The following is a 27,698-nucleotide window of genomic DNA, read 5'->3' as shown; positions in this document are numbered from 1 at the left end:
ATACATTTATATAAGACAAAGCCTCATTCTGAGGCCAAGCTGGAAATGGTTTGGGGAATATGAGATTATGGTGGAGAATGTTGAAGATAGTTTAAATGATCCTTTACCAAGTTCTAAAAAATCTTCCACGGAATGAATGCCCTCCTTTATAGACATTTCTTTATAGTCCTGCATTCCTTCCTTTCCCTCAACTCCCACCCAGGATTTTTGTTAAGAGATTGACTTTTTTTGGTTCCTTAGTTAGGAATGAACCTCAGACTCCATTCAAAGGTAGATGAAAAAGAATTTTAAATTTAATTTAATTGGTTATTCATTTCTTAAACACTTCTTGAAATATTTGTCTTTTAGTTGAACAATTTCTTGGAGCCTCAAAACCAGAAACATGGTACTGTTTTTAAACCCAACTGACAAGTGTACATCTGGTCTCCCACTAGCTCCCTGTTCAAAAACTAAAGTAACAAACGTAACAATTGGGGGAAAATGAGTTAGGGTTCGCCAGGCAAATAGGGTTACACATTTCATGATCTTGAAAAGACAAAAAAATGAATATGTACCAATGATCTACACAACTGACACTCACCGAGAGATCACTGCCACCGACTCGCTGCGGGAGACACCACTTAGTGAGGAGCACTCTGAGTCTCCTGTGGGAAGAAGAGAAGAGAAGTTTCAACTGGAAGAGACTGCCACATACACCCACCAAGCCTATACAGCTCTTCGTAGAATATTCCGTGAATATACATATACATATACATTCAGCCCTGCTCTGGAAGCCATGACACTACCCTCTACCTTGCTTTGCCTTTCTTGTGCTCAAGAGCAGCAGAGAGAAGACTGATGGGACAGGACAATTAGGGACCAGAGTCCTCCAGAAGCTCCAGTAAGTCCCCCAAAGCAGATGATTAATGAGGGTGATAATATGAGTCAAGCACAGCACATAATTGTTAGCCCCCTTCCTAGGAGACTGCAACCAATCTCACATGGAGGAAAAGGGCTCCCTACTCACCCTCCTCCTCTTCATTCCCGTCATGGCTGCAGCAGTCCTCCAAACTATCTATTAGTTCTTCTTCTGTATCTTCAGCCTCAACCTGGTCTGGCTGGAGGTTAGCTGCTGAACTAAAAGAAAGAATCATGCCCCCAGCCCAACCAACTCCATAAGATGTCACAGTTAAGAGTCTCATTTCCTATTGCTTTCTATTTTTTAATTTTACAGGGTCTCACTAAGGTGCTAAGGCTGGCCTTGAACTTTCAATCTTGCTAAGTCTCCCAAATCACCAGGATTATAGGCATGTGCCACTACATGCAGCTTCATTTCTCTTTTATCTCCCAGTATTTGTTTCCTCCTTGTCACCAATCTGCTATGTCCTGCCTGGATCTCAAACTCATTTCTCTTGCCCTCAAAGTTCACATCTAGCCATAGTTCTTTACATCCCCCACCTATACAGTAGCATTACCTCTTCCATTTTCTTTGAAGTCCCTTACTTCATAATATGTAAGTGGAAAAACTCTGCATATAAATGAATATCTTCAAATGTTCCCAGGTTGCTCACTGGGAACTCAGAAGGACTTGGCAAACCAAAATTCCAGAAAAGTAACAAGACACAAGAGAAGGAATCAGCTGTGTCTATGTCCTGACTGAATGGTTGGCTGTCATACCAGCAATACTTGGGAACATGATTTGATTTGGAATAAGTAGAAAAGCCACAGATCCCAATACCTGGTATCTGGAATTCTTATTTCTCTCCTGAATATAACCTAAATAGGGGCTAGCAAATTCTTTCTCTAAAGGACAAAAGAGTAAATATTTTTAGTTTTGCAGGCCACTCAATCTGTCACAACTATTCAACCCAAATGTTGTAACTAGAAGGCAGCCACCATAAGCCCTGTAATCCCAGCACCTCAGAAGGTCAAGACAGGAGGATCCTAAGTTTGGGATCAGCCTTAGCAACTTAGCAAGACCCTGAGAAATTTGGTGAGATCTTGTTTCAAAATAAAAAACAAAAATGAATAGGGATGTAGCTCAGTGTTAAAATGCCCCTGGATTCACCATTCAGTACCAGAAATCAAAACAAAACAAAGGGGCTGGGGTTGTGGCTCATCGGTAGAGCGTTCGCCTAGCACATGCAAGGCCCTGGGTTCGATTCTCAGCACCACATAAGAATAAATAAATGAAGTAAAGGTATTGTGTCCAACTACAACTAAAAAATAAATTAAAAAAAAAATAAGCAGCCACAGACAATAGAAGTAAATGGCCCTGGCTGTGTTCCAATACAACTGTATTTCAAAAAGTAGGCAACAAGCAGGATTTGGTCTACAAGCTAGTTTCCTGATCCCTGTCCTAAAATCAAAGTCAAAAATTCTGAGACAGTTAAAAAATAAAACCAACCTTCAGAGGTAACTGGGTCAGTATCACCATTATGGTATACACATTGTACTGCTCTAAATGAACCAAAAACATTCTTCTACTTACCCAATATCCCTAGCAGGTAAGGCCAGCTCCCTGCCTTTCTCAAGTTCCTCCTTTCCAGGTTGGCCCAGATGGATGGAAGACAGATGGGTGGCCACTTCAGCTACCCCAAGGGGCTGAAGGAGAGGAGGGGGAACAGGAGTTTTATCTTCTCTAGGTGGTGGGGGATCAACTACAGACTCGCAGGCAGGGCTGGGACTGAGCCCACTGGCATGTGAGGCAAGGAGGTGAATGCTGATCCTTTTGGTACAGAAGACTGTACTGTCCAACCCCACGGTATCCGAGGCACCAGGAAGGTTCCTACTGTCTGATCCAGCATCCTCCTGAGGAAACTGCTGGCCAGCTACAGGTTTCCACTGCCTGCTCCTGTTCAGAAGGTTCCACTGGAGGCTGGGGTTCACAAAACAAGACTGTTCAAACTGGTAGCCTTGTCGTGGTATCTTCTCAAAACCTTTTGCAGTCAATTTCCTCACAGCCTCTGTGAAACGAACCTCTTTAGCTGGAGCCTGGGAATCTGAATTGTCATCCAGGACGTAGGGATGTGGCTCTGTCCTCAAGGCTAATTTATTCTGGCTATACTGAGAAGAGGCAACACTGGTGGTGGATGTGTTGAGGGAGCTAGGGGTAGACAGAGTAGCAGGGGTGATATGGGCAGTGGCATCCTCTAGGACAGTGCCAGTGCTTTGGGGCACCTTATGATCAACAGGCTGGGGTGCATAGTCTCCTGTACCCCCTGAATGATGCCAGGAGATAGGCTGGATCTTGGGTGAGGATACTGACTTCAGGCCCTCTACAGCCTGAGATAAAGGCACTTTAGTGCTACTTGGGCGCATGAAGGAATTATTGTTCAGCATGGGCTTGTAGGAAGAGGACAGTGGAGATGGGATCTTCCCTGAGATGGCAGAGGCCAGACTCCTCCTTGAAGGGCTTTCCCCAGCTGCTGCCAGTAAGAGGTATGGATCTGTAGATGAGGACGCCATGGGCTGAGCCATGGGGAAGACTGTGGAACAAGTGGCTTTACTGGCAGTGAGACTGACAGGGAGACTCTTCTGAGGGAAAGAAAAAGGTTTTTTTTCTGATCGGCTTGAGCGCAAGCAGAAAGACTCCAATTGCTGGTATGGTTTGTGCCTACTGTTGGAACGGCGGTACAGCAGGGTATTGCTGAACAAGTCTGGGAGAGAGTGCAGGTAACAGGAGGTGCTATGACCTGCAATGACGGTTGTGGTCCCAGAGCTACATAAAGTGTTGGGACAAAAGAAATAGGTTGGCTGGGGTGGAACCCCTAAGAGGCCTGAGCCCAGCCCCGTTGACAGTGTGCCCACGTGCTTCTTCTCCAGCTTCCAGATTGGCTTCACCTGCTGATGGGCCTGTGACCAGACTTTGCACTCTGACGGTTTCTCAGGTGGTGGAGCAGGTACTGTGCCTGAGGAACCTCGCTGCTTGAAGTTGCTTCCCGGGCGGAGGCCAATACTGTAGTGCTCTGCTCCTGCTGAGGCCATGAGGGGCCTACATCATGGCCGCATGGCCTCAAGGCCTGGCTCAGGTAAGGTGCCACACATCTCCAATAGCAACAGCTTCATCTTTGAAGTCTGTCAACTGCAGGGGAGAGAGGGTTAGGAATGCTGTATTCCTGGGAGGATGGAAAGTATACTAGAGTGGTCCTCAGGTAAGCAACAAGTCCCACTCAGCATTTCTTAGGCAACCAGTCTTGGTCACCATTTGGGGCCATGGGAGAAGAACCCTATGTTTCCAGGGAATTCCCAGTGGTCTTCCTGATGCCCTCATCCAACCAGACTTAATTCCAAGGCTGCTCAGTGTGTCCACCTATCTCACTCAGAAAGTGTGCCTTCCTCTCCAAAAAAAAGGAAATATCTTTGTCTCACCATACATAATTCTCCATGAGGGGCCACATCCCCTCACCTAAAACCAGCATGGCTAGGAAAGAGGCAAGTCTAGAAGTGGCAGAGAAGAGCCAATATCTTCCTCTCACCCACCAGTTCTGAAAGCTCAAAAGATTATTTGAGAATGAATTTGACCTCTATTTCTCCCTAATCTAGCTCTCAGCTACCCCTAATTCAGCCTGCTTTTTACAGTTAAGCAGGACAAGTTCAGATAGAAGTGAGAATTCCCCTGCTAACCTTGGAGTTTATTCTGGACCTAAAACAGAAATTTCATCTCTTCAAGAATCTTGCCGGCTGGGGTGGGGATGTGGCTCAGTGGCAGAACATAGCCTTGCACATGGGAGGCACTAGGTTCAATCCTCAGCACCACATAAATATAAATAAACAAAATAAAGATATTCTGGGCTGGGGATGTGGCTCAAGCGGTAGCGCGCTCGCCTGGCATGCGTGCGGCCCGGGTTCGATCCTCAGCACCACATACAAAGATGTTGTGTCTGCCAAAAACTAAAAAATAAATATTAAAAAAATTCTCTCTCTCTCCTCTCTCACTCTCTCTTAAAAAAAAAAAAAGAATCTCTCTTTCTCTTTAAAAAAATAAAATAAAATAAAGATATTCTGTCCATGTATAAGTAAAAAATATTTTTTAAAAAAATGAATCTTGCCAGCCATACACTTAAATCCCTAACAACATGTTAATAGGAAAAAGAAAGAAAATGGAACTAAACACCAACATTATTTTTACTTACAGTGACTTTATTCCCAGCAGCCACAATGGACAGGAGTGTTCAGGGAGTGGAATGAAGAGGCAAGAAGAGGAGAAAAGCTTTCTTTACTCCAGAGCCCAGACGTCAGTTTGGGTTGCTCTTGGGGATAGAAAGTCTGTCTTCTCATTCATCGTTTCCTCTCATGCAGAATCTTTGAACCAGCCTTGTAGTTCTGAGTCTTAATCTCTTCAGCATGGTCACTCTCTTTCTAAATCAAATTCACAAAATATTCTCCAGCTTTCACAAACGCAGAGAAAGGTGTGTTTGCTTTCACTGCAGCACGGGAGGGGGATAACCAAGCCTATCTATAAGAAGTCAGACATGTGGGATAATTCTAAATGATGCTATCCTCATCAGGTGTTTTCAAAGAAGCTAGTGAGGAAAGGACGACACACACAAACAGCCTGCAAAAGCCACGTGATGTCACCTTCTTTTCCTAAAAAGGCTGACTTCCATTGAACTCTTTCTTGAGGAGAGTACAAAAAGTCACAACATCACTCACCAATATTCAAAATGATGGTGGGCTAAAAGCAGCATAAATCTAAGACCAGATATTGAGGCCAGCTTAACCTCAAAATGAGGTGACATAAACTAGATCTCTATAGAAGTCCTAACTATGGAAACACTGTAAATGGGACAATTACCCTGTGCATATATGATAGAGAAACACACAACAGGAAGAGGCAAATCCTGCCTCTTCACAAGACTGCACATGTGCATATGTGTGTTATGTACGTTCAAGATTCACATGTTTGCCCTACCAGTGTAACAAAATGGATACACCAAAGTGATGGGAGAAAAGCATTAAGAAAATCAAAATTCACGCTGGTATCCCCTGAAAAACAATCCCACTCATGATTCCCCATGTGCATCATGCTTCTTCAGACTTTCAGGCCTTTCTAAGCGCTGGTCCAGGCCTTCATGGGTGAAGTCCGCAGGAGCACACCACTGCTGTCTCATTGATGCCACAGACAATCCCATATTCCCCTGCAGCCATCAGCACTCACTGCATAATACCTCAGGGCTGGGTGAAGAATTCCTCTGTTGCCACACAGTGCTCAGTTTTGCCTGATTTCCACCATGTGAATCCTAGTGCCAGGAACACTGGACACAAGGAGTCTTTCACCCAATTGGCTTGCCTTTTAATCCAAACAAGGAGGAAGAAGGCTAAGAACAAACTCCCACCCTCCTAGAAGCTTTGGGTGGCCTGATCCCACACAGTGTGAAGCAGGCCAACTTGGCCAATGAGAGCCAGAGTACAGTGACTTCTCTTTTCTCCAACTGATGGGATTTCAGAGCTCATGTCTCTGCAACAGTTATTTCCATTCCTAGTCTCCTGTCACAGAGGAGACTATGATGTATAGGACGCCAACTTGAAGAAGCAGCACCTGTATTCCTAAAGAAAGATATCTGCAGCAAGGACCAAGTGGGTAAGATGTTGCTAAATTCTTTCCTCAGCTAGTCAGAGACATCCAGGATTGGCTAAGATGGTTGTCAGGTAATGCTGAGCAAAAAACAAATTTGTTGTGTCACACTCAGCAGTGAGTAGCTCCAAGAACATGAAGTAAATAGTAACATTCCACAACAGTTATCATATACAAGGGTTCCAAACTGGTTTCACTGTTTTTGGTTCAGAATTAGTATCTGCTTACACAAAGACATGATGATTGCTAAAAGTAGCTTCCTTCTTTCTCCTTGTAAAATTCCTAATGATATTAAAACCTCATATAATGAGAAGCAGAAACCTAGCTAGAACATTCAGGCAGACTTTGTCCTAGGCCCCCAACCTCTGCCACAGCCACCTTTGCCTGTGTGTTGTCCAGTGGCTACAGGAGTGCTTAGTAGCAAGACTTAAGAAAGCTGTAGAAGATCCAAAATCTAAGAAGTTGAAAAACAAAAAATAGTTCCAAAAGCTAATGCACCAAAAATAGTGAGTTCTGCCATAAAATCAAAGCCCAGACAGGCAAAGAATGTCTGGCAACCAAATACCACAAAACTCAGAGGCAGTTTTTTGCAAGGTCATCAAGCCCATCCCTGTGGTATACTCTTGGCTTACAAGACAACATCTGGGAGACCCTTCTCCCAAACTCCCTTAAATTTCTAAGTGCACCATAATGACACACTCTATATGTATGACTTTAATTCCAAGATAAATTGCCCATCTCCCAGGCAATATTTTAGGGCAAGGCATCAAAGGGAAAAGAACAGGAAGGAAAGATATTTGTGTACATAGAAGCCACGGATACATCAAAAATACCCAACTTACACAAATATAAACTCATAAAGAACCAATGGTGATTATGCAAGTTACAAAAGGACTTACCACAAGCTCCACTATTTTCATTCAGTTTACATACACTTTTAGCCACATATGTACACCACTGAAAGATAGGCAAAAGCATTCATACTTACTGTCTCTGACTAAGTCCAAAGGATCCTCCATTTGCTGACAGTCCAACTAGAGGCTTGCAAAGAATTCACTTTAGGAGTCAATAAATTCACCTCACCTGGAAAATAACTTTGAATAATCTAACATTTCACAGAGTCAATGATCTAACATTTTCTTGTTCCTACATATGATCCCTGGAGAACAGGAGGACTTAAGAAGCAAAAAGGGCACAAACACTGACCTATAGCCTGCAGAGTTCAAGTTTAGAAGAAAGCAAGTATATTTCTGTGGCTAAGTTCTTCAATCTTGGTCCAAACGGGAAAGCGCCCAGCTGAAAGGCAAATAAAGGTAAGTTAGGAAGAACTAACCTGGAGGAAAATTCTCTCTGGACAGTTCTCAGGACATTTGACTAGACTGTGCAAAACCAAAAGTCCAGAAGAATATATACTCCACTGTTTTGTTTTTTTTTAAAGAGGGGAGCGGAGAGAGAGAGAGAATTTTAATATTTATTTTTTAGTTTTCAGTGGACACAACATCTTTGTTTGTATGTGGTGCTCAGGATCGAACCCAGGCCACACGCATGCCAGGCGAGCGTGCTACCGCTTGAGCCACATCCCCAGCCCCTATACTCCACTGTTAATGGTCAGGGCAGAAAGGGAGATGAGGACTGAGCAGGGGAATGTTAAGGGAATGTTACTTCAAGGTATCTGTCTTGCTTAATTTTTTTTTAAGTTTTTTTTTTTTAAATGGACATAATATCTTTACTTTATTTATATATTTTTATGTGGTGCTGAGGATCAAACCCAGTGCCTCACATGTGCAAGGCAAGCACTCTACTGCTGAGCTACAACCCCAGCACTCTCTTAATTTTTAAAGCAAAAACATGTATTACTTGTGCAAAATTTCCAGGAAGTCTCCAGAGCAATCCTCTTCCCCCCAGCCATGCTGCACTAACAGCTACCACCTCCTGGTGACTTCCGCCAAGCTCAGCCCTGGTCAGCAGTGGATTATATTCCAATGCTGAATCTACACAGCTAGAATATTCTGGGAAAGACAGGAGAGAGTACCAAATTAGTGTGACAGACCAAATTAGAAAACTGACATGAAGCCAGCACATTAGGCCATGCCTGTAACACCAGCAACTTGGGAGGATCACAAGTTTAAGGCCAACCTCAGCAACTTAGCAAGGGCCTAAGCAATTTAGTGAGACCCTATCTCAAAATAAAAAAAGGGCTGGAGATGTGGCTCAGGGGTAAGTGCCTCCAAGTTCAATACCCAGTACAAAAAAAAAAAAAAAGAAAGAAAGAAAGAAAATTCACATGAAGTATAAAAGCACAGTACCTGGCCCATAATCAACATTTGCAGCGTGGTAGTTACCACTCTCCTTCTTACTGGCACCCAATGATCTCATCTTTTCCCTCAGCCCTTTTATAAGCTTCCATGAAGGGGGAAAATACAAGGAGCAGGCAATAATTATCCCACCACAAGACTTTAGCTAGGACAAGCAATGTTCTTTTATAAAATACATAACTGTCTGCTAGTTGGGAGCTTTTGTGAAATTTATTATACTACCAGCAACTAGAGTCTTCAGCTGCAGGTGTGACTAGGCACTAAAGAACAACTGAAAAGTACTCTGGGACAAACCAGGAGAAGGCATGAGGGAAGCAAAACTTCTTTCCATAACTTTGCTTCAGGGTTTTGTTAACTTTTGTTTGTTTGTTTGTTTTTTAATCCTTTTTCCCCCCCCAGGGCTGAGGACCGAACCCTTGCGTGTGCTAGGCAAGTGCTCTGCCACTGAGCTAAATCCCCAACCCCTGCTTCAGGATTTTGGTATGGTTTTTATCATTAGATTCTGGTTGGCATTTCTGGAAACACTAGGTGAAAGAGTTAAAAAGTGACTGTTACTCAACTTCCCAGACCTTGTTTCTAAATACTATCTGTTAATAAGAGGAGCCAGAGCTCCAGGAGAAATGGCTCATTCCAAGGCTGTGGAAGAAAAGCAGGAGATAAACCCAGAACATCTTGTTCAGTCAAAAAGTAAGGAAGTGCTAAAAATTTGATAGTAACATCAGAAGATATCAGAAGATAGTAACATCAGAACAGCCAATATCAGCCCCACCGCCGTGTTGGGGATGGAGCAGGGACTCATGCATGCTAGGCAAGTGTTCTATCATGAGCTACACCCCCAGCCCCCAATATCATACTTAATAATGAAACACTAGATGTTTCTCCTCTATGATTGGGAATAAAAAACTATTCCAGATTAGAGGAAAAAAAGACATAACAAATAAATACAATGTATGATCCTGGGCCACACAAAGGCTATTGTTGGGACAACTGACAGTATTTGAATAAGGTCTACAGATAACAGTATACTGAATGAATGTTAATTTCCTGAATTTGATGGTTACACTGTGGCAAGGTAAGAGAATATCCTGGTTTTAACAAAAATTCAGGATGTTTTAAAGAAATATTCAGATACGGTCCATACATATATCTATAAGAGAACATAAATAAATAATAACGCAGTATGGTAAAAATATTGGCATTAAATCTGGGTAAAGAGTAATATTCTTTGTACTTTTTTTTTTTTTGGTAACTTTTTTGTCCTTCCCAAATAAAGTTTTGTTTTAAGTCATTACTACTTAAAGGAAAGGTTGGTTCTCCTCAGACCAGAAGGCAGGTAACACACAATAAACTTGGACTTTCTTTAAAAGTATACTGGCAAAAATGGATTTTGCCAGTGAACAGCCAAACCAATGGATTTGCTCCTTACTCCATTACCTACAGTGAGCTTGACTGGGGAATACACCTGTCATTCCTAAGGTACAAGAACAAAAGTCAGATGCCTGATATGAGGAACCTCACTACAACAGACATCTTTTAAATGTAGCCTCCTAAAGAAGAACTATTCATCCACCACATACCACATATTCATCCACCACATATCATCCTAACCTACCAATGAACTCTGACTCAAGGGGAGTTCAAGGGAGAAGGCAAACACTGGAGCCTGACAGATCAAGTTTAACAGAAGCACTTTGGTGTCCATCAATGCATAATGGGGGCAGAGGAGGCTCCAATACTTAGAGGATAGTGCTGTTTAAACCTGATTCTACATGAAAACCTCACTGCCCAGTAAAACCCAAGTCCTTATCTTGCCCTCAACAGAAAAAAAAAAACAGGTGCTCTCAGCAACAAGCAGAGAAACAGAAACCCAAGAGGCTGGGATAAGAACTAAAGGGACTAAAGAGATGGAAACAAGGAAACTCTAGGAAGCTCAAGAGTTTCTGTAATCACTGTCATTCAAGGAAGAAACACATCATCTTTTAATCTCCTTAAATTAGACAGGAACATCAGATTTTAGCAAAGCCATGCCAGGGGGAATGGCAGGAGGACTAATGAATCAATCATATTCCTCCCTTGCTCAATTAATTAATCTTTTAGAGGTAAGGGCAGGAAATAAGTTACAACTGAACAAAAAAAGACAATAAAAAAAAAATCCAGGTAGAATATCGGGGCCGCAGGCCCTGGAACAGGTGTCCAAGTAATAGAAATTCCCAACATGCCTGGGGTAATAAGGACTTCTCCCTAACCTCAATAGATCTTCGCTTCCACTCAGTCCATCAACAGGTCTTTCCAGCTTCAAATACTGGTCTCTAATTTCCAGTCATTGGCTCAATCAAGCCACCATCACCTCTTACCTGCTGATTCCTTTGCTTCTACTCTTTCTCCTCCTTACAATCTGTTTTCTAGGCAATGGCCACAGTGCTCTTTAAACATAGCTTAAAGCCTTCTGATGCGCTAAGGCGCAAGTGATCTGACTGGACTCTCTCTGACCTTGTCAAGAGCCACTCTCCTCACCAGGCATGTTTCCACCACATTTGTTGCTCCTGAAATAATCAGATCCCCAAATGACCAGTTCAGTTCCCTCATTCAGTATTGAGCTAAACAGGCCTCCCTGTCAATGCTCTCTAATACTGCCCCACCCACAATCATTCCCTATTGTACTACCCTGTTTATTCCATTTCATTCATTTACTATCTAATCCTGTGATATTTTAATACTTCCTTATACTTGCCTAAAAATACAATAAAGGGGTAAACAAAGAAATGATTCTTTACAAAAGATTACCAATAGGGTTGGAAACACCAAGATGAGAGAGATTTCCCTATGTATACCTTTTCTAATATTTTAATATCTGAATTACATAAATGAATCACTTACCTATTTATTATATTGTAAAATGAAAATTTCAATTAATTATGCATTTCTTTGTTATTTGCCTATCTTCCAGAATGAAAGCTCTTTAAGAACAGGGACCATATTTATACAGTGTATGCTCAGCCCTAGAAACATAAACAGAGCACATTAAATATTTGTTAAATAAACAAATGCATCTACAACACTTCTGACCAGCTAAGTAACAATTTTTCTACTTTAATGTGCTAATTTACAACACAACACAGAAAACTTCACCTCTGGTCAACAAAAGCGCTATGTGGGGGACACATACCAAGGTGTTCTCTAGTGGCCACCAGCTGGGTGTCCTTCAATTCAATTCTGATACTATCTGCCTTAAAATAGCTCAGATCCCATAGGTTAAGGGCTTAATCACACAGACTGCTCACATTCCAGATTGTAGTTATTAAGTCTCAGGCTATGACCCATGCTTTTGACAAATCAACTAAAAATCCAAGCCTCTCCTTGGCTGTGAATAATTTGCTAGAGTAGCTCACAGAACTGAAGGAAACTTTTCCCTCCACACTACCCTCCACATACCTGCAAGTGTTCAGCAATCTGGAAGCTCTCTAAACCCTGCCCTTTGGGGTTTTTAGGAAGGTTGCTTTATACAGGCACAACTGATTAAATCACTAACCACTGGTGATCAACTGGACTTCAGCTCCACACCCCTCCCCAGAGATTGGGGGTGGGACTGAAAGTTCCAGCCATCTAATCACATGATTGGTTCCCCTGGCAACCAGCCTCCTATGCAGAGGCTACCCAGGAGCCAGGGTCATCTAAACTAGCACACAAAAAGACACTCCTCATTTAGGAGATTAAAGGATATTAGGAACTATGTGCCCAAAAAAAAGGACAGAGGCCAAATATCAATTTTTTATTATAACATATCACAGCAGCACACCAGCAAAGTCACAGGTGAACCACTTCATTTTTAACGTGTGCCCCCTTACCTCCATATCCTGGTTGCTACTTCTTTACTTGGCACATTAACTCTGCCACAGCTATGCCCAACTCCTTCTATAGCTGATGTCCATTCTTCTTCTTTGGCACCCTCCAAAATCTTCTACAATTCCTCTCTTATCCTTTCTCCCACATCAAACCTATCTGTTCTCATAATTTCAAATATTATCTGTAGGAGGATAGTCACATAGGCCACATCACTCTCAGGCTTCATGTCCACATCACCAACTACCTACTCCATTTGGTCCAAATTCATATCCAACCACTTCAATCCAGCATTATCAAACTGGCTCTCTACTCCTGACCTTCCATCTTCCTTTGATGAAAACTTCTGTCTCCTAGTCACCTAAAAGGAAAACTTAAGTAATTTCTGACTTCCTCCTTTCCCTTATTTCCTCACCTGGTCTTGGTGACACATACCTGAAGCAGGAGGATCACAAGTTCAAAGCTAGCCTGGGCAACTTAGCCAGATCTTGTCTCAAAATAAAATAAAAAGGGGTTGGGGGGTGTAGCTCAGTGATAAAGCACCTCTGGGTGGTATCCCCAGTTCTGGGGTGGGAGTGGTGGTGGACAGCCCTTTCCTTTATTTTGCCAAAGCCAAACTACTCATGAAACATGAGAGTCTGTCTTCATAACATTCTTCTTCTTTTTATTATTTCACCATCATCCCAGATATGGACTTACTATAACAGCATCCAAACAGAAATTTAGGTCTCCAGGGTCTGCCCTTCCTAATTTCATCTTGCAGACAATCTCTGCAATAATTTTGCTCATATACTGCTTGATCAGGTCATTCCCTTTTCAAAAACTGCCCATGAGCTAGGATTGTGGCTCAGTGGTAGAGCGCTTCCCTAGCATGTGTGAGGCACTGGATTCGATTCTTAGCACCGCATATAAATAAATGAATAAAATGAGGTCCATCAACATCTTAAAAAAAAAAAAAACTGCCCATGATCACATCATGGAGGTCCACCAACCACCTGCATCAGAATAATCTGGGACGCTGACCTCTAAGCCCCAACTTCACTGATGATTTAGTTGTTCTGGAGTGCAGCTAGTAAATCTGTGTGCTTTACAAACATTCCACAAAGTCTGTTGTGTGTGTCAATTAAAAAAAAAAAAATAACAGATTTCTTAGGTTGAGTTGTAAGACTCCATAGTTTATCCACAACATATATTTTTAGGCTTATTCTCATTTCTTCCCATCTTGAATTCTGTCGTATAAATTGTACTTACTCTAAACTCCTAAATAAACCTTTCAGATGCCCATCTGCAAAGCTTTATTCATGAATTCTCTTCCTTCTGAATCCTTATGGTATTTTATCTACTTTTTCTTGACCTGGCCCAAGCCCCACCTTCTCCATGAGTACCTATTGTATATCCCATTTGATACTCTGCCAAAACTATCTTATACCACTATCCACTTTCCATGTGGTAATGCCATATAAATGATGGGTTTTAAAAGAAATTCTTGTGTATCTACAGAAAACAAATACAGAACTATTCTGACAGAAATCGTGAAGAGTAACTGCCCAAGTCTCCTCCCCCAACAATTTCATGGGGCACTATGGTTTCCCAGAACAAAGTTTAAAAACAACTGACTTTGGGGTGATGGATATGTCCAATGACAATTATATATCCACAAAGCTATTAAAAATAAAACAAATGGGCTGGAGATATAGCTCAGTTGGTGGAGAGTTTGCCTTGCATGCACAGGGCCCTGGGTTCAATCCCCAGCACCACAAAAAATAAAATTAAAAATAAAATAAACAACAACAAAACACTGGCCAAAGGGTTAAGAGTGGAGGTAAAGAACTGTAGAGTTTTCTACAGGTAAAACAAAATGGCCTCAAACATCCCTTTCTAGCCCAGTGCCAAGACATCATCGTCAAGTACAGGGCTGCTGTGGTGGCACCCCCATCTAAGTCCCTGGCTCCAGATTCTCTCCTTCTGAAAGCATCCAGTTTGAAGAACCTGAACATCCATTGCATTTATAAACTACCTGTTCAGTCCAATCTCTGTGGGGTAATTTTATCTCAAGTTTCCTCAAGCAGGCAGGATTAGTGACCTCAAGCATGAAGGATTAGTGGCCTATGCCAGAGAACCTATTGCTGTTGTCTCAAACCATCAAGTCTCTAGGGGACAGGCCCAGATCTTCTCGGACAGGTTTCTATTTCTACAAAAAGCAATTATTCATTACCCACTGATTAAATCACTCTCCTAGATTGCACCAGGGTGTGTGGTACTTGGGATCTGCAGTTTTCTTTTCCTCCTCAATCAGAAGTTTCTCCCCTTCAACAGGAGAACTCAGGACATCAGAAATGGCTCTGCAATCCCCAAGATCTCTGATATTACTCCTACTCTTCAATAGCTGTTAGAAGATATAAATGACTCATAGTTTGAGATAAATCCCAAACTATGTCTCCCTAAAGAAAATTGAACAAGCAACTTAAAGCCATACTGAGGAAGGTCAGCATCAAAGATATAGTAAGAAGCGTCAGTATCACAAGTGAAGATACATGAAGTCACAGGAAGCTTTGGCAGAACATGGTTCAGCAACGCAAAACAAGTGAGCAAAGCTAAGGAAAAGATACAGATTACAGCAGCTATAGTAGAGGGAGGAAAATCTACAAACCATAGAAAAGGCTTTGTGTATAGTCAGGCAGCCAGCCTTCCTAAAGCCTTGACCTTTATCAGCTGTGAAAGGAAACTCCTTCCTCTTCAGGTAAGCACTGGAGTGGCAACACTCAAAGCCTAGTTCACAGACCTTCAGGGGACACTGAGATTCTTCTGTGTCAAAACTATTTTCATAACAGAATTAAGATGGAATGTACATTTTTTTCTATGCTGATCTTACAGCAGTGCTTTTGTTAAAGCAATGATGAGTAAAACAACAGCATCCGGGCTGGGATGTGGCTCAAGCGGTAGCGCACTCGCCTGGCATGCATGCGGCCCGGGTTCGATCCTCACAAAGATGTTGTGTCCGCTGAGAACTAAAAAACAAATATTAAAATTCTCTCTTTCTCTCTCTTAAAAAAAAAAAAAAAAACAACCAGCATCTTACCATGAATCAAGACAATGCCAACTTTGACCCTTTACTATTATAGACTTCTTTGCCACACAGTGAAAGAATGCCAGTTCTGCTTGATGACACAGCAAAAATCATACTGAATCTCAAAACCCTTAAGTATGATGCTTCTTAATATGGATAAAATGAGAAGTAGGGGAATTGGAGAACTCAGTGGTAGACTACTTGTCTAGTATGTGTGAGGACCTGGGTACTGCAAAAGGGACAAACAGAAAGTACATACAATATTCTGTTTGTACATAGATAGTTATTGAACTTATTATTTTGGTTTAATGTGAGAAAGCAGTAGACACCTTACTGGGAGCTATTAAGTTTAATGCTATATATTGTGTACACTGGGTGCTGTTGATATTGGTCTCACCAGTAAAGGTGAAGCGCTGGAAACCTTCAGGGACACTATAGGCTACAGGGTAGAATTTATCCTGCCTCAGATCCATACTTTTATTTATTTATTTGTATTTTATTTATTTATTTATTTAATTTTTTTGATGATACTGGGAATTGAACCCAGGGCTTTGTGCATGAGAAGCAAGCACGCTACCAATTGAGCTATCAGCCCCCAGATCCATACTTTTAGATGGGAAAACTCAGTAACTACATGGAAAACAAAGGAATAAAGCGCCCCAAACAAACCAAGATGCTTCAACAACAGAAGCCACTGATAACACAGTAGAAGAAATGTCCAAGAAGGAATTCAGATTGTATATAGTTAAATTGATATGTGAAGTAAAGGAGAGTATAAGAAGTGAAATCAAAGAAAAAATATAGGATGTGAAAGACCACTTCAATAAAAAGTTAGAGGTCATGGGAAAAAAAAACAAGCAGAAATCCTCAAATTGAAGGGATCAGTATACAAATTATAAATTCAGTAGAAAGTATCACCAACAGACTAGACCACTTGGGAAACAGAACCTCAGACAATGAAGACAAAAATGTTTAATTTTGAAAGTAGAGTTGAACATACAGAGAAGATGGTAAGAAACCATGAACAGAACATCCAAGAATTATGGAATAAAATGAAAAGACCAAATTTAAGAGTTATTGGAATAGATGAAGGAGCAGAGATACAAACCAAAGGAATGCACATTCTTTTCAATGATATAATAGCAGAAAATTTCCCAAACCTAAAGAATGGAATGGAAAATCAAATACAAATGTACAAAAATTACAGCAGACCCACACCAAGACACATTATAATGGAATTACTAACATACAGAATAAAGATAAAATTTTTAAAGGCTGTGAGAGGAAAGAAATCAAATTATGTATAGGGGGAAATCAATTCAGATCTCAACTCATTTCTCAACCCAGACCCTCAAAGCTAGGAGGTCCTGGAATAATATATTTCAGGCTCTGAAAGAAAACAGATGCCAACCAAAAATTTTATATCCAGCAAAATTAAGTTTCAGATTTGAAGATGAAATTAAAACATTCCATGATAAACAAATTAAAAGAATTCACAACTAGAAAGCCTACACTACAGAGCATGCCCAACAAAATATTCAATGAAGATGAAGTGAAAAAAAAAAAAAAAAGTGAAAACCAGCAAAGGTAGGATCTACACTAAAGGGACATTCAACCAAATGAGAAACTAAAACAAAGCAAAACCCAGAAATAAATCAAAATGACAGGGAATACAAATCATATCTCAATAATAACCTTGAATGTTAATAGCTTAAATTCATCAATCAAAAGACACAGACTGGCAGATTGGATTAAAAAGCAAGACTGGATGATACGCTGTCTTCAAGAGACTCACTTCATGGGCAAAGAAATCCACCAGCTGAAGGTGAAAGGATGAGAAAAAACTTATCACTCACATGGATTACATAAACAAGCAAGAGTTTCCATTCTCATTTCAGATAAAGTAGACTTCAAACCAAAGTTAATCAAAACAGACAAAGAAGGACATTTCATACTTCTCAAAGGAAGAATATATATAAGCAGGACATAACATATTTATGCCCCAAACAATGGAGCATCTATGTATATCAAGCAAACCCTTCTCAATTTCAAGAGTCAAATAGACCACAATATACTGGGTGACTTTAACACACCTCTCTCACAACCGGACAGATCTTCAAAAAAAAAAAAAAAAAAATTAAGTAAGGAAATTACAGAACTAAATAATACAATCAATAATTTAGACAGATGTATAGAATATTTCATCTAACAATGAGTAAATACACTTTCTTCTCAGCAGCACATGGCTCCTTCTCTAAAATAGACCATATCTTATGCCACAAAGCAACTCTTAGTAAATACAAAAAAACAGAGATAATACTGTGCATTCTATCAGACCACAATAGAATGAAATTAGAAATCAATGATAAAATAAAAAATACAAGCTACTGTAACAAATGGAGACTAAATAATACACAATTGAGTGATGAATGGATACTAGAAGAAATCAAGGATGAAATAAAAAAATTCTTAGAAGTAAACAAGAACACTGATACAACATATCAAAATCTCTGGGATACTATGAAGGCAGTACTAAGAGGAAAGTTTATTGCACTGAGTGCATTCATTAAAAGAATAAAAAGTCAACAAATAAATGGCCTAACATTACATCTCAAAGCCTTAGAAAAAGAAACAAATCAACACCCAAAGCAGTAGAAGACAGGAAATAATTAAAATCAGAGCGGACATTGATGAAATCGAAACAAAAGAAACAACTGAAAAAATTGACAAAACAAAAAGTTGGTTCTTTAAAAAAGTAAATAAAATAGATAAACCCCTGGCCATGCTAACAAAGAGAAAAAGAGAAAGAACTCAAATTATTAAAATACAAGATGGAGAAGGAAATATCACAATGGACACATCTGAAGTAAAGAAGATAATTACAAACTATTTTGAAAATTTATACTCTAATAAAATAGAAAATATTGAAGACAGACATATGACTTACCCAAACTGAATGAGGAGGTCATAATGATTTCAACAGACCAATTTCAAGTAATGAAATAGAAAAATGGCATCAAAGCCTACCAGCCAAGAAAAGCCTAGGACCAGATGGATTCTCAGCCAAGTTCCAAGACTTTCAAAGAAAAATTAACACAAATACTCCTAAAAGTATTCCATGAAATAGAAAAGGAGGGAACCCTTCCAAACTCATTCTATGAGGCTAATATCATCCTGATACCAAAACCTGACAAAGACACATCAAGGAAAAAAAAGCTTCAGACCAGTATCCCTGATGAACATAGATGCAAAAATCTCAATAAAATTCTGGCAAATCATATACAAAAACATATTTAAAAAATAGTGCACCATGATCAAGGGGGATTCATCCCAGGGACACAGGGTTGGTTCAACATATGCAAATCAATAAATGTAATTCATCATATCAATAAACTTAAAAACAAGAATCATATGATCATTTCAATAGATTCAGAAAAAGCATTTGACAAAATACAGCACACCTTCATGTTCAAAACACTAGAAAACCTAGGGATAGGAGGAACATACCTCAACATTGTAAAAGCTATATATGCCAAACCCAAGGTCGGCATCATTCTAAATGAAGAAAAATTAAAAGTATTCCCACTAAAAAGTGGAACAAAACAAGGATGTCCTCTTTCACCACTTCTATTCCACATCATCCTTGAAACTCTAGCCAGAGCAATTAGACAAAAGAAAGAAATTAAAGGGATACAAATAGGTAAAGAACAACTCAAACTATCACTATTTGCTGATGACATGATTCCATACCTAGGAGATCCAAAAAATTTCACCAGAAAACTTCTAGAACTAATAAATGAGTTCAACAAAGTAGCAGGATATAAAATCAACACCCATAAATCAAATGCATTTCTATACATCAGCAATGAATTCACTGAAAGAAAAATTTGGAAAACTACTCTACTCACAATAGCCTCAAAACAAACAAACAAACAAACAAACAAAAAACCTGAGAGTCAATCTAACAAAAGGGTGAAAGACCTCTACAATACTAAAGAAAGAAATTGAAGAAAACCTCAGAAGATGGAAAAAATTTCCCATGCTCCTAGATAGGCAGAATTGTCAAAATAGCCATACTACCAAAAGCATTATATAGATTTAATGCAATTCTTATTAAAATTCCAATGACATTCTTCATAGAAATACAAAAAGCAATCATGAAATTTGTTTGGAAAAGAGATCCAGAATAGTTAAAGCAATCTTTAGCAAGAAAAGTGAAGCAGGAGGCATCACAATACCATACCTTAAACTATACTACAAAGCCATAGTAACAAAAATGGCATGGTATTGGCACCAAAATAGACTTGTAGACCAAGGGTACAGAATAAAGGACACAGAGAAAACCCTCATAAATACGATTATCTCATACTAGACAAGGGTGCCAAAAATATTCACTAGAGAAAAGATAGCATATTCAACAAATGGTGCTGGCAAAACTGGAAATCCATATGTAGAAAATTAAATTAAACCTGCACAAAAATCAACTCAAAGTGGATCAAATACTTAGGCACTAGAACAGAGACCCTGCAGCTAACAGAAGAGAAAATAGGCCCAAATCTTCACCACTGACTTCCTTAACAAGACTCCTACAGTGCAAGAAGTAAAATCAAGAATCAATAAATGGGATGGATTCAAATTAAAAAGCTTCTTCTCAGCAAAGGAAACAATTAATAACGTAGAGAGAGAGAGAGAGACCTACAGACTGGGTGAAAATCTTAACCACATGCACCTCCAATAAAGCATTAATCTCTAGGATATACAAAAAACTCAAATTTAACAACAAAAAACATAACCCAATCAATAAATGCGCTAAGGAACTGAACAGACATTTCACAGAAGAAATACAAATGATCAACAAATATATGAAAAAGTGTTCAACATCTCTAGCAATTAGAGAGATGCAAATCAAAACTACTCTAAGATTTCATCTCACTCCTGTCAGAATGGCAATCATCAAGACACAGACAAGAGGGGCTGGGATTGTGGCTCAATGGTAGAGCACTCGCCTAACATGTGTGGGGTCCTGGGTTCAATCCTCAGAACCACATAAAAATAAATGAATGGAATAAAGGTATTGTGTCCAACTACAACTAAAAAAATACTTTTTTTTTTTTTTAAAGAATACAAACAACAATAAATGTTGGTGAAGAGCCAGTGAAAAAGGTACACTCATACATTGCTGGTGGGTCTGCAAATTGGTGCAATCACTATGGAAAGCAGTATGAAAATTCCTTAGAAAATTGGAATGGAACCACCATTTGACCCAGACATCCCACTCCTTGGTTTATATCCAAAGGACTTAAAATCAGCATAATACAGTGATGCAGCCACAGCAATGTTAATAGCAGCTCAATTCGCAATAGCTAGACTATGGAACCAGCCTAGGTGTTCCTCAATAGATGAATGGATAAAGAAAATCTGGTATATATACTCAATGGAATGTTACTCAGCTTTAAAGAAGAGTGAAATTATGGCATTTGCCAGTGAATGGTTCGAGTTGGAGAATATCATGCTAAGCAAAATAAGCCAATCACACAAAACCAAAGGCGAAATGTTTTCTCTAATATGTGGATGCTAACTAACAATAAGGTGGGGGAAACTAGGGATAATAGTGTTACCTTAGATTAGGTAGAGGGAAGTGATGGGAGGGGAAAGGAGGGGATGTGGGGATAGGAAAGATAGAAGAATGAAACAAATATTATTTACTGTATGTATATATGATAGGTAACTACATGACCAATGATTCTGCAACATGTACACTCAAAAAATGAGAAATTACATCCCATTTATGTATGATATATCAAAGCACATAAATGCATTCTACTGTCATGTATAACTAATTAAAATAAATTTAAAAATTAAAAAAAAAAGAAAGTACATACAACAGACATGATGCATACAGAGGATGAAGGGTCTTTTTAAGTAAAGCACTGTGTGATTATTTGAATTGCAAGATTTTTCTGTGAGATACCATGTTTACTTGAAAGAATGAATGCCCTAAGTGATAGTTCTTCAGACTTTGGCATCTGATAGACATGGTCTGGAAAATGAAACAAAGTAAGCCTGTCACCTCAAGGAAAACAGCTGACAGTATTTGTTGCCAATTTTGGCAAAACTGTATCTGCAACTAGGAGCTTGACAGTTTCCCAGTACTTAACTAATTTTCTGAAACAACTATGGTGATTATGCAAATACGATTTTCTGATACTATGTAATAAAATGTGTTAACATTTGGAAGATCTGCATAACTCAACCAGTATCATCCAACTATCAACCACATGATGTTACAAAGTCATGTGTGGGTATAAAGATCCAAAGTGAAAAAGAAACAGATGGATTTTAATGTGACAAAGTATGAAAAATTCATTGGTAACATTTTAGATTACATGCTACAACTGATCTTTAAAAAAATCAGCCCTGTTTTGTGTTGTATCAAAGAATATCCCAATTCCTTGATAAGGCTCTTGAAATACTCCTCCCTTTTCCAGTTTACTATCTCTGTGAGGTTGGATTTTCCACAAAATTCAACCAAACTACATGCCACAATAAAGTGAATGCAGAAACAGATATGAAAATCCTGCTGTCTTCTATTATGCTTGACATTAAAGAGCCCTGTAAAAATACTACTCTGCTCACTAATTTTTTTTAAGTTGTAGATTGACACATCTTTATTTTATTTATATGTGGTGCTGAGGATCGAAACTAGTGTCCCATGTGTGCTAGGCAAATGCTCTACCACTGAGCCACAACCCCAGCCCCTGCTCATTAATATTTTTGAAACAATAGCATTTTAAAAATGTAAGTTATAAGCCAGATGTGGTAGAACACGCCTATTATCCCAGAGATTCAAGAGGCAGGAGGATCACAAGTATAAGGCCAGGCTAGCTTTAACAACTTAGTAAGACTCTTTCTCAAAATAAAAAAGACTGGGACATAACTCAGTAGTATAATGCCCCTGGGTTTAATCCCCAGTACACCCCATCACACACACTTGTGCTAACCAGAACTTGTGTTAAAAATACTACTTATGTTAATAATGGGCTTACTATTAATAGGCTTATTATATCCAAATGAATTAATACTTAAGTTTCTAATATGATAAATATTGAGATATACACCAGCCTCAGCAGCACAACCCTATAATCCCAGCAACTTGGGAGGCTGAAGCAGGAGGATTGCAAGTTTGAATTTGGGCAACTTAGCAATACCCTGTCTTAAAATAAGAACTGACAAATAAAAGGGGCTAGGGATATAGCTCAGTGGTTAAAATGTTCCTGGGTTCAATTCCCAGTACCAGTACAACCCCCACACCCACACAAAGTTGAAATATATATCTCACACTAAAATAAACACACATACACAAAATCTCAAAAAGCTTTCTGAATAGTCTTGAGTTGAAAAGGCCTGGGAACTCCTGGTCTAGAGCAACACTGCCTGTCCAGGACATCCATGAGGGTTCTGAAGTACAAGCTTCTAGGTTTTGGGGGGCCTAAGAGAATTAGCATTGTCAGTATTTGTTCCCAGTTCTTCCAGAAGAGAGGTTGAGAAGTTCAGGACATTAAAGAAAGACTTTTTATCTGCACTTCACTGGCAGACCAAGGTACACAGTCCCATACTAAAAATCCAGGCAGTCTGTGATCAGATAATTCCAAGGTCATATAATGAAATGCTAAACCTAAATCCAGATCATAAGTATCAAAGAGATTCTGAAGTTAAGGTTTCACCTAGTTTTTCAGTAAATGACTAGTTCTCCAGCCTTCCATTCATATTCATTTCTGTATTCAGTTATGTCTTCTGTCTCCTGTTCCTTCACCCACTCTTTCAATGTTGGTTTTTCCCTGAACTCAGTTTTCTCACTTTGCCTGGTATACAGGAAGCACTCAACATCTGCAATTATTCTCCCACAGCAATATCTTCCATCCCAGGACTCTAGCTCTACATTCTCAACTCACTGTCATCACCCAAACCTCTGTCACGAGCTCCAGACTTACAGAATGACTTCCTGGGCCTTTCTACCTAGATGTGTTACAGGACTTAAATTCAGCAGATCCAAAATATAACTCCTTTATCTTTCCCCACAGAGCTGCTCCTCCAGCCAGACGCAGTATCGCACGCCTATAATACTAGTGGCTAACAGGTTAAAACAGGAGGATTTTGAGTTCAAAGCCAGTCTCAATAGCAAGGCGCTAAGCAACTCAGTGAGACCCTGTCTCTAAATAAAATACAAAATAAGGCTAGGGGGGCTGGGATTGTGGCTCAGCGGTAGAGCGCTCACCTAGCACATGTGAGGCCCTAGGTTTGATCCTCAGCACCACATAAAATAAACTAAATAAAAGGAATTGTGTCCAAGTACAACTAAAAAATATTTTAAAAAATAAAATAAAATAAAAAAGGAGGAGGACTGGGGATGTGGCTCAGAGAGTGAATGCCTCTGAGTTCTATCCCTGGTACCACTCCCCAAAAAAGCTGCTCCTCCTTCAATAGTTCCTTTAGCAGCACCACATGGTCCCTAAAGTCAGAAACTTAGAGCATTCCATGCCACTCCTTGTCACACTCTCCTTGCATGTATTCTTACCAGGTTTGTCAATTCTAACAGATTTAACACCTCTCTTAAACCTCTCCATTCCCACTATAGCAACATTCATTTTCTCCAGCCTCAATCACTATAATAATTTTCTCATTGGCTCCACTCTAAAATCCTTCCTAGTCAACATACACACTAGCTCTACAGAACCTCAGGCACAAATCTGTTGTTATTTCCCTGCTATTATCTTTTCATGTTTTTCCTGGAACAGTCTTCAAATGATTTTACTCACATATCCCGAAAATAATTTGTTAAACCATGTATTCTTCAAGTTGTCAACTAAAGAAAGAAAAGCTGCACGTAGTGGAGCTCACCTGTACTCCCAGTGGCTCCGGAGACTAAGACAGGTACAAGTTCAAAATCAGCCTCAGAAATTTAGTGAGGTCCTAAGAAAATTACTGACACCCTGTCTCAAATTAAAAACAAAAGGATTAGGTATGTGGCTCAGTAGTTAAGCGCCCCTGGGTTCAATCCCGCATACCAAAAAAACTTAAAAAGACAGAAAAAAAAATTTTTTTTGGTGCCAAGCATCAGACCCAGAACCTCTGCATGCTACCACTGAGCTACATCCCCAGCACTAATATCTTAAAATTTTTCATCACAAATTTTTTTATTGGTTGTTCAAAACATTACAAAGCTCTTTCATCACAAATTTAAAATTTACTTTTTTGTTAGGAGAAGATAGCAAACATTAAACATTTCATAAAAATAAATGTTTGGGACTGTGGTTGTAGCTCAGTGGTGGAGTACTTGCCTGGCATGTATGAGAAACTGAGTTTGATCCTCAGCATCACATAAATGAATAAATGGCATAAAGTTTTTTGTCCATCTACAACCAAAAAAACTTTAAAAAAAAAAAGTTAAGAATTGTGATTATTTTTTCAGTGTTGGGGATCAAGCCCAGTGCCTCATGCACGCTAGGCAAGTGCTCTACAACTAAGCAGCATCCCCAGTTCAAGAACTGTAATCAGAATATATTTCATTGTTGCGCTCCATTTGTATATGATGAATTGAAATGCATTCTGCTGTCATGCACAACTAAGTAGAATAAATAAAAGTAAAAATAAAAGAATAGAGATTTCATCACTTGATTTGATAAAATTGGTTTTTACTATCTTGCTGAATAGCACACTAAGAGAAATCTAAAATTATCCAATATAGCTTTGAAAACCCATGATCCCATAACACAGTCCAGCTGTTTACTGTTGTACTCTTTTGAATGTAGAACATGCCAACAAGCAACAAATTTCATTTGAAAAGCAATGTGTACTAGACAGGCAAAGGCAAGAAGCCATCTGCACTTGGAAGGCAACTTAATCACTAAAGAAGGCTTTCCTGAAATCAGCATTTCCAAAGTATTCCTACTTGGCTTCTGAGGAGGATAAAATACTGGAAGTGTGAAGTACAAGCCCCCTTGTCCTTCTTTAAGTGCAGTTTAAGAAAAGACTTCATTTGAAAGCTGCAAGTCTGGGAATTTATTCATCTAAAGCTATACATGCAGGAATATCCCTGGGAAGTCTGGGTCCCTGATTACCCAACTTGAAAACCACCGCTCTGGAAGATATAGTTCTAATCCAGCAAAATATCCAAGGCCTTTTATGGTTTAAGTTTCCTTTTCCTATCTGTCACAGGATGTCTGTCAAACTAATTCAAGTTTGTGCGTTTTTCAAGCCTTGCTGAATCTTTCTAAGCCAATTTATTATCTGAAATGTCTTCCCATCCTTTTATTCCCAGAAAACACTTGATAATTTTTCAAGGATAGGTTTTGTCCAATCCGTAAGAGCTGGTAACTTTCTGGGCACAATTGGGTTGGTTTTTATGAAAACAGGGTCTCGGTATTGATTGCAAGAAGTGAAAGGATGGGATGGATCATTCTCCCAAAGGCTCCACCAGATGCTTGATGATTGGCTAAATCAACAGGTGCTTAAATTAAGAAGACATGATTTGGAGTATCTAAAATGACCCCCATAAAAGACAGATTAAGCATTTCCTAGATCCAGAATAGGAATAGGAAGACCAGGGGGAACAGGGATAATGTACCTTCCCAAGCAAGTCTAGTTTGAATGCTTCTCTTCTGTTCTACCACAACACACATCATAGTATGGAAAATGCTTGTTTACATGATTAAAAATCTCCCCTCCACTACTAAGTTCCATAGAAACATGCTGTCTTATACGCCTCTATATTCTCCCAGTTCCTTCCACAGTAGCCTGGCTCCTAAACATTTGTTGATGTTTTAAAAGTTGGTTATCAATGACTAAAAGAAGAACTAGATGGAAAAATGAAAAGTTCCACAAGCTCTCAGATCCCGTAGAGTTTAAAAGTAAGTACCCACGTTAAATTCGGCCCTGAAGCCTAGGAAGCGCTTGGGCTCCCACCTAGACAAGGGGAATTTAAACCGCAGAGCGGCGGGAAAAAGGCGGCACGGAGGCCAGGACCCGGGGGGTGCTGTGGGGTTCGGCTACCCACAGCCGAAGCCATACAAGTTCACCGGCGTGGCCGCGCGGAGAAAGGCTCCAACGAGGCCGAGGAGGAGGCCGCGGCCCCCTCGCCCCTGAAAGGATGGAAAGGTGGTGAGCCGGAAGCGGGACCGGGCGGGAGCAGCCGCAGGGCTAGGGAACCACGTTGGAGGACCCGGGAAGAGGGAGGGGCGGAAGCGTCGGGCCGGCGGAGGGTCTGGGGTCGGTCCCGGGTTCCGCAGCCACACTCACCCTGAGAACCCCTTGCCTGGCTTCGCGTCGTCTCCGCGCTGCTTCCTTCCCTCCGCCTGCTGGGCGAGCAGACGACCTCAGGCGCCCCTAGCAACCACGCACCGCCACGCGACCCGCGCGCTCAGCAGCCGATGCCGCTGTCGCCTGCCACACACTGAGCGCGCCCCCAGCGGACAGATCGACGGCCTGGAAGGGGCGGGCGGGGTCGGACGAGGAGCCGGCGCGCAGAATCTCGGGCCTTACGAGGTCTGTGGGGAAGGGCTGGCACCGGCCTTGCGCACGCGCAGACCCTTCCGGCGAGCGGAATTCTGGGAGAGGTAGTCCAGAAGCTGAAGGCTCCGTTGTGGGAATCCAGGACTTTCCCTTTCTACTCTAATTCCACTTAAACCATGTAGACTCTTTAGCCGTGCCTCATTTTGCTCTTCTGAAATCAAAGGGCCCAAACCCTGTCAAAGAATTTCCACTAAAAGCCTTTCAATTTGAGCTCCGTAAAGAGCTCACTCTGCTTTCCTCCAATTCACTTTCCCCTAAACCCAACCTACACAACAGACAAAACTGTAACCACCTGTTAGATGAGCTTCAAGTGTGAACTTTAGGAATATTGACTCCCTTCATTATCTCATTG

General features: G+C 40.3%; 1 protein-coding gene across 9 annotated transcripts in view; it reads right to left on the bottom strand.

Moving 5' to 3' along the window:
• Nucleotides 1-27,331, bottom strand: part of Ttll4 (tubulin tyrosine ligase like 4) — a 54,555-nt gene extending 27,224 nt beyond the window's left edge. For 3 of the 9 annotated variants that reach the window (XR_013424313.1, XR_013424314.1, XM_021729947.3), the window contains exons 1-6: nucleotides 27,074-27,327; nucleotides 7,763-7,852; nucleotides 5,115-5,340; nucleotides 2,471-4,063; nucleotides 1,007-1,116; nucleotides 581-644 (exon numbers count right to left, since the gene is read on the bottom strand). Coding sequence is in view for 7 of the 9 variants with exons in the window: in XM_021729947.3 (XP_021585622.2) it covers nucleotides 581-644; nucleotides 1,007-1,116; nucleotides 2,471-3,966 (1,670 nt within the window). In the remaining 2 variants the exon portion in view is untranslated. Of the gene's footprint in view, nucleotides 1-580; nucleotides 645-1,006; nucleotides 1,117-2,470; nucleotides 4,064-5,114; nucleotides 5,341-7,544; nucleotides 7,640-7,762; nucleotides 7,853-27,073 lie in introns of all 9 variants that reach the window. The other 6 variants (XM_078018021.1, XM_078018022.1, XM_021729948.3 and 3 more) reach the window with 5 other exon arrangements.
• Nucleotides 27,332-27,698: the final 367 nt, after the last annotated feature.

This window comes from Ictidomys tridecemlineatus, chromosome 7, assembly GCF_052094955.1.
Source record: "Ictidomys tridecemlineatus isolate mIctTri1 chromosome 7, mIctTri1.hap1, whole genome shotgun sequence".
NCBI lineage: Eukaryota > Metazoa > Chordata > Mammalia > Rodentia > Sciuridae > Ictidomys > Ictidomys tridecemlineatus.
Note: the sequence above shows the minus strand (reverse complement) of the source record. Positions and strands in the feature narration are given on the sequence as shown.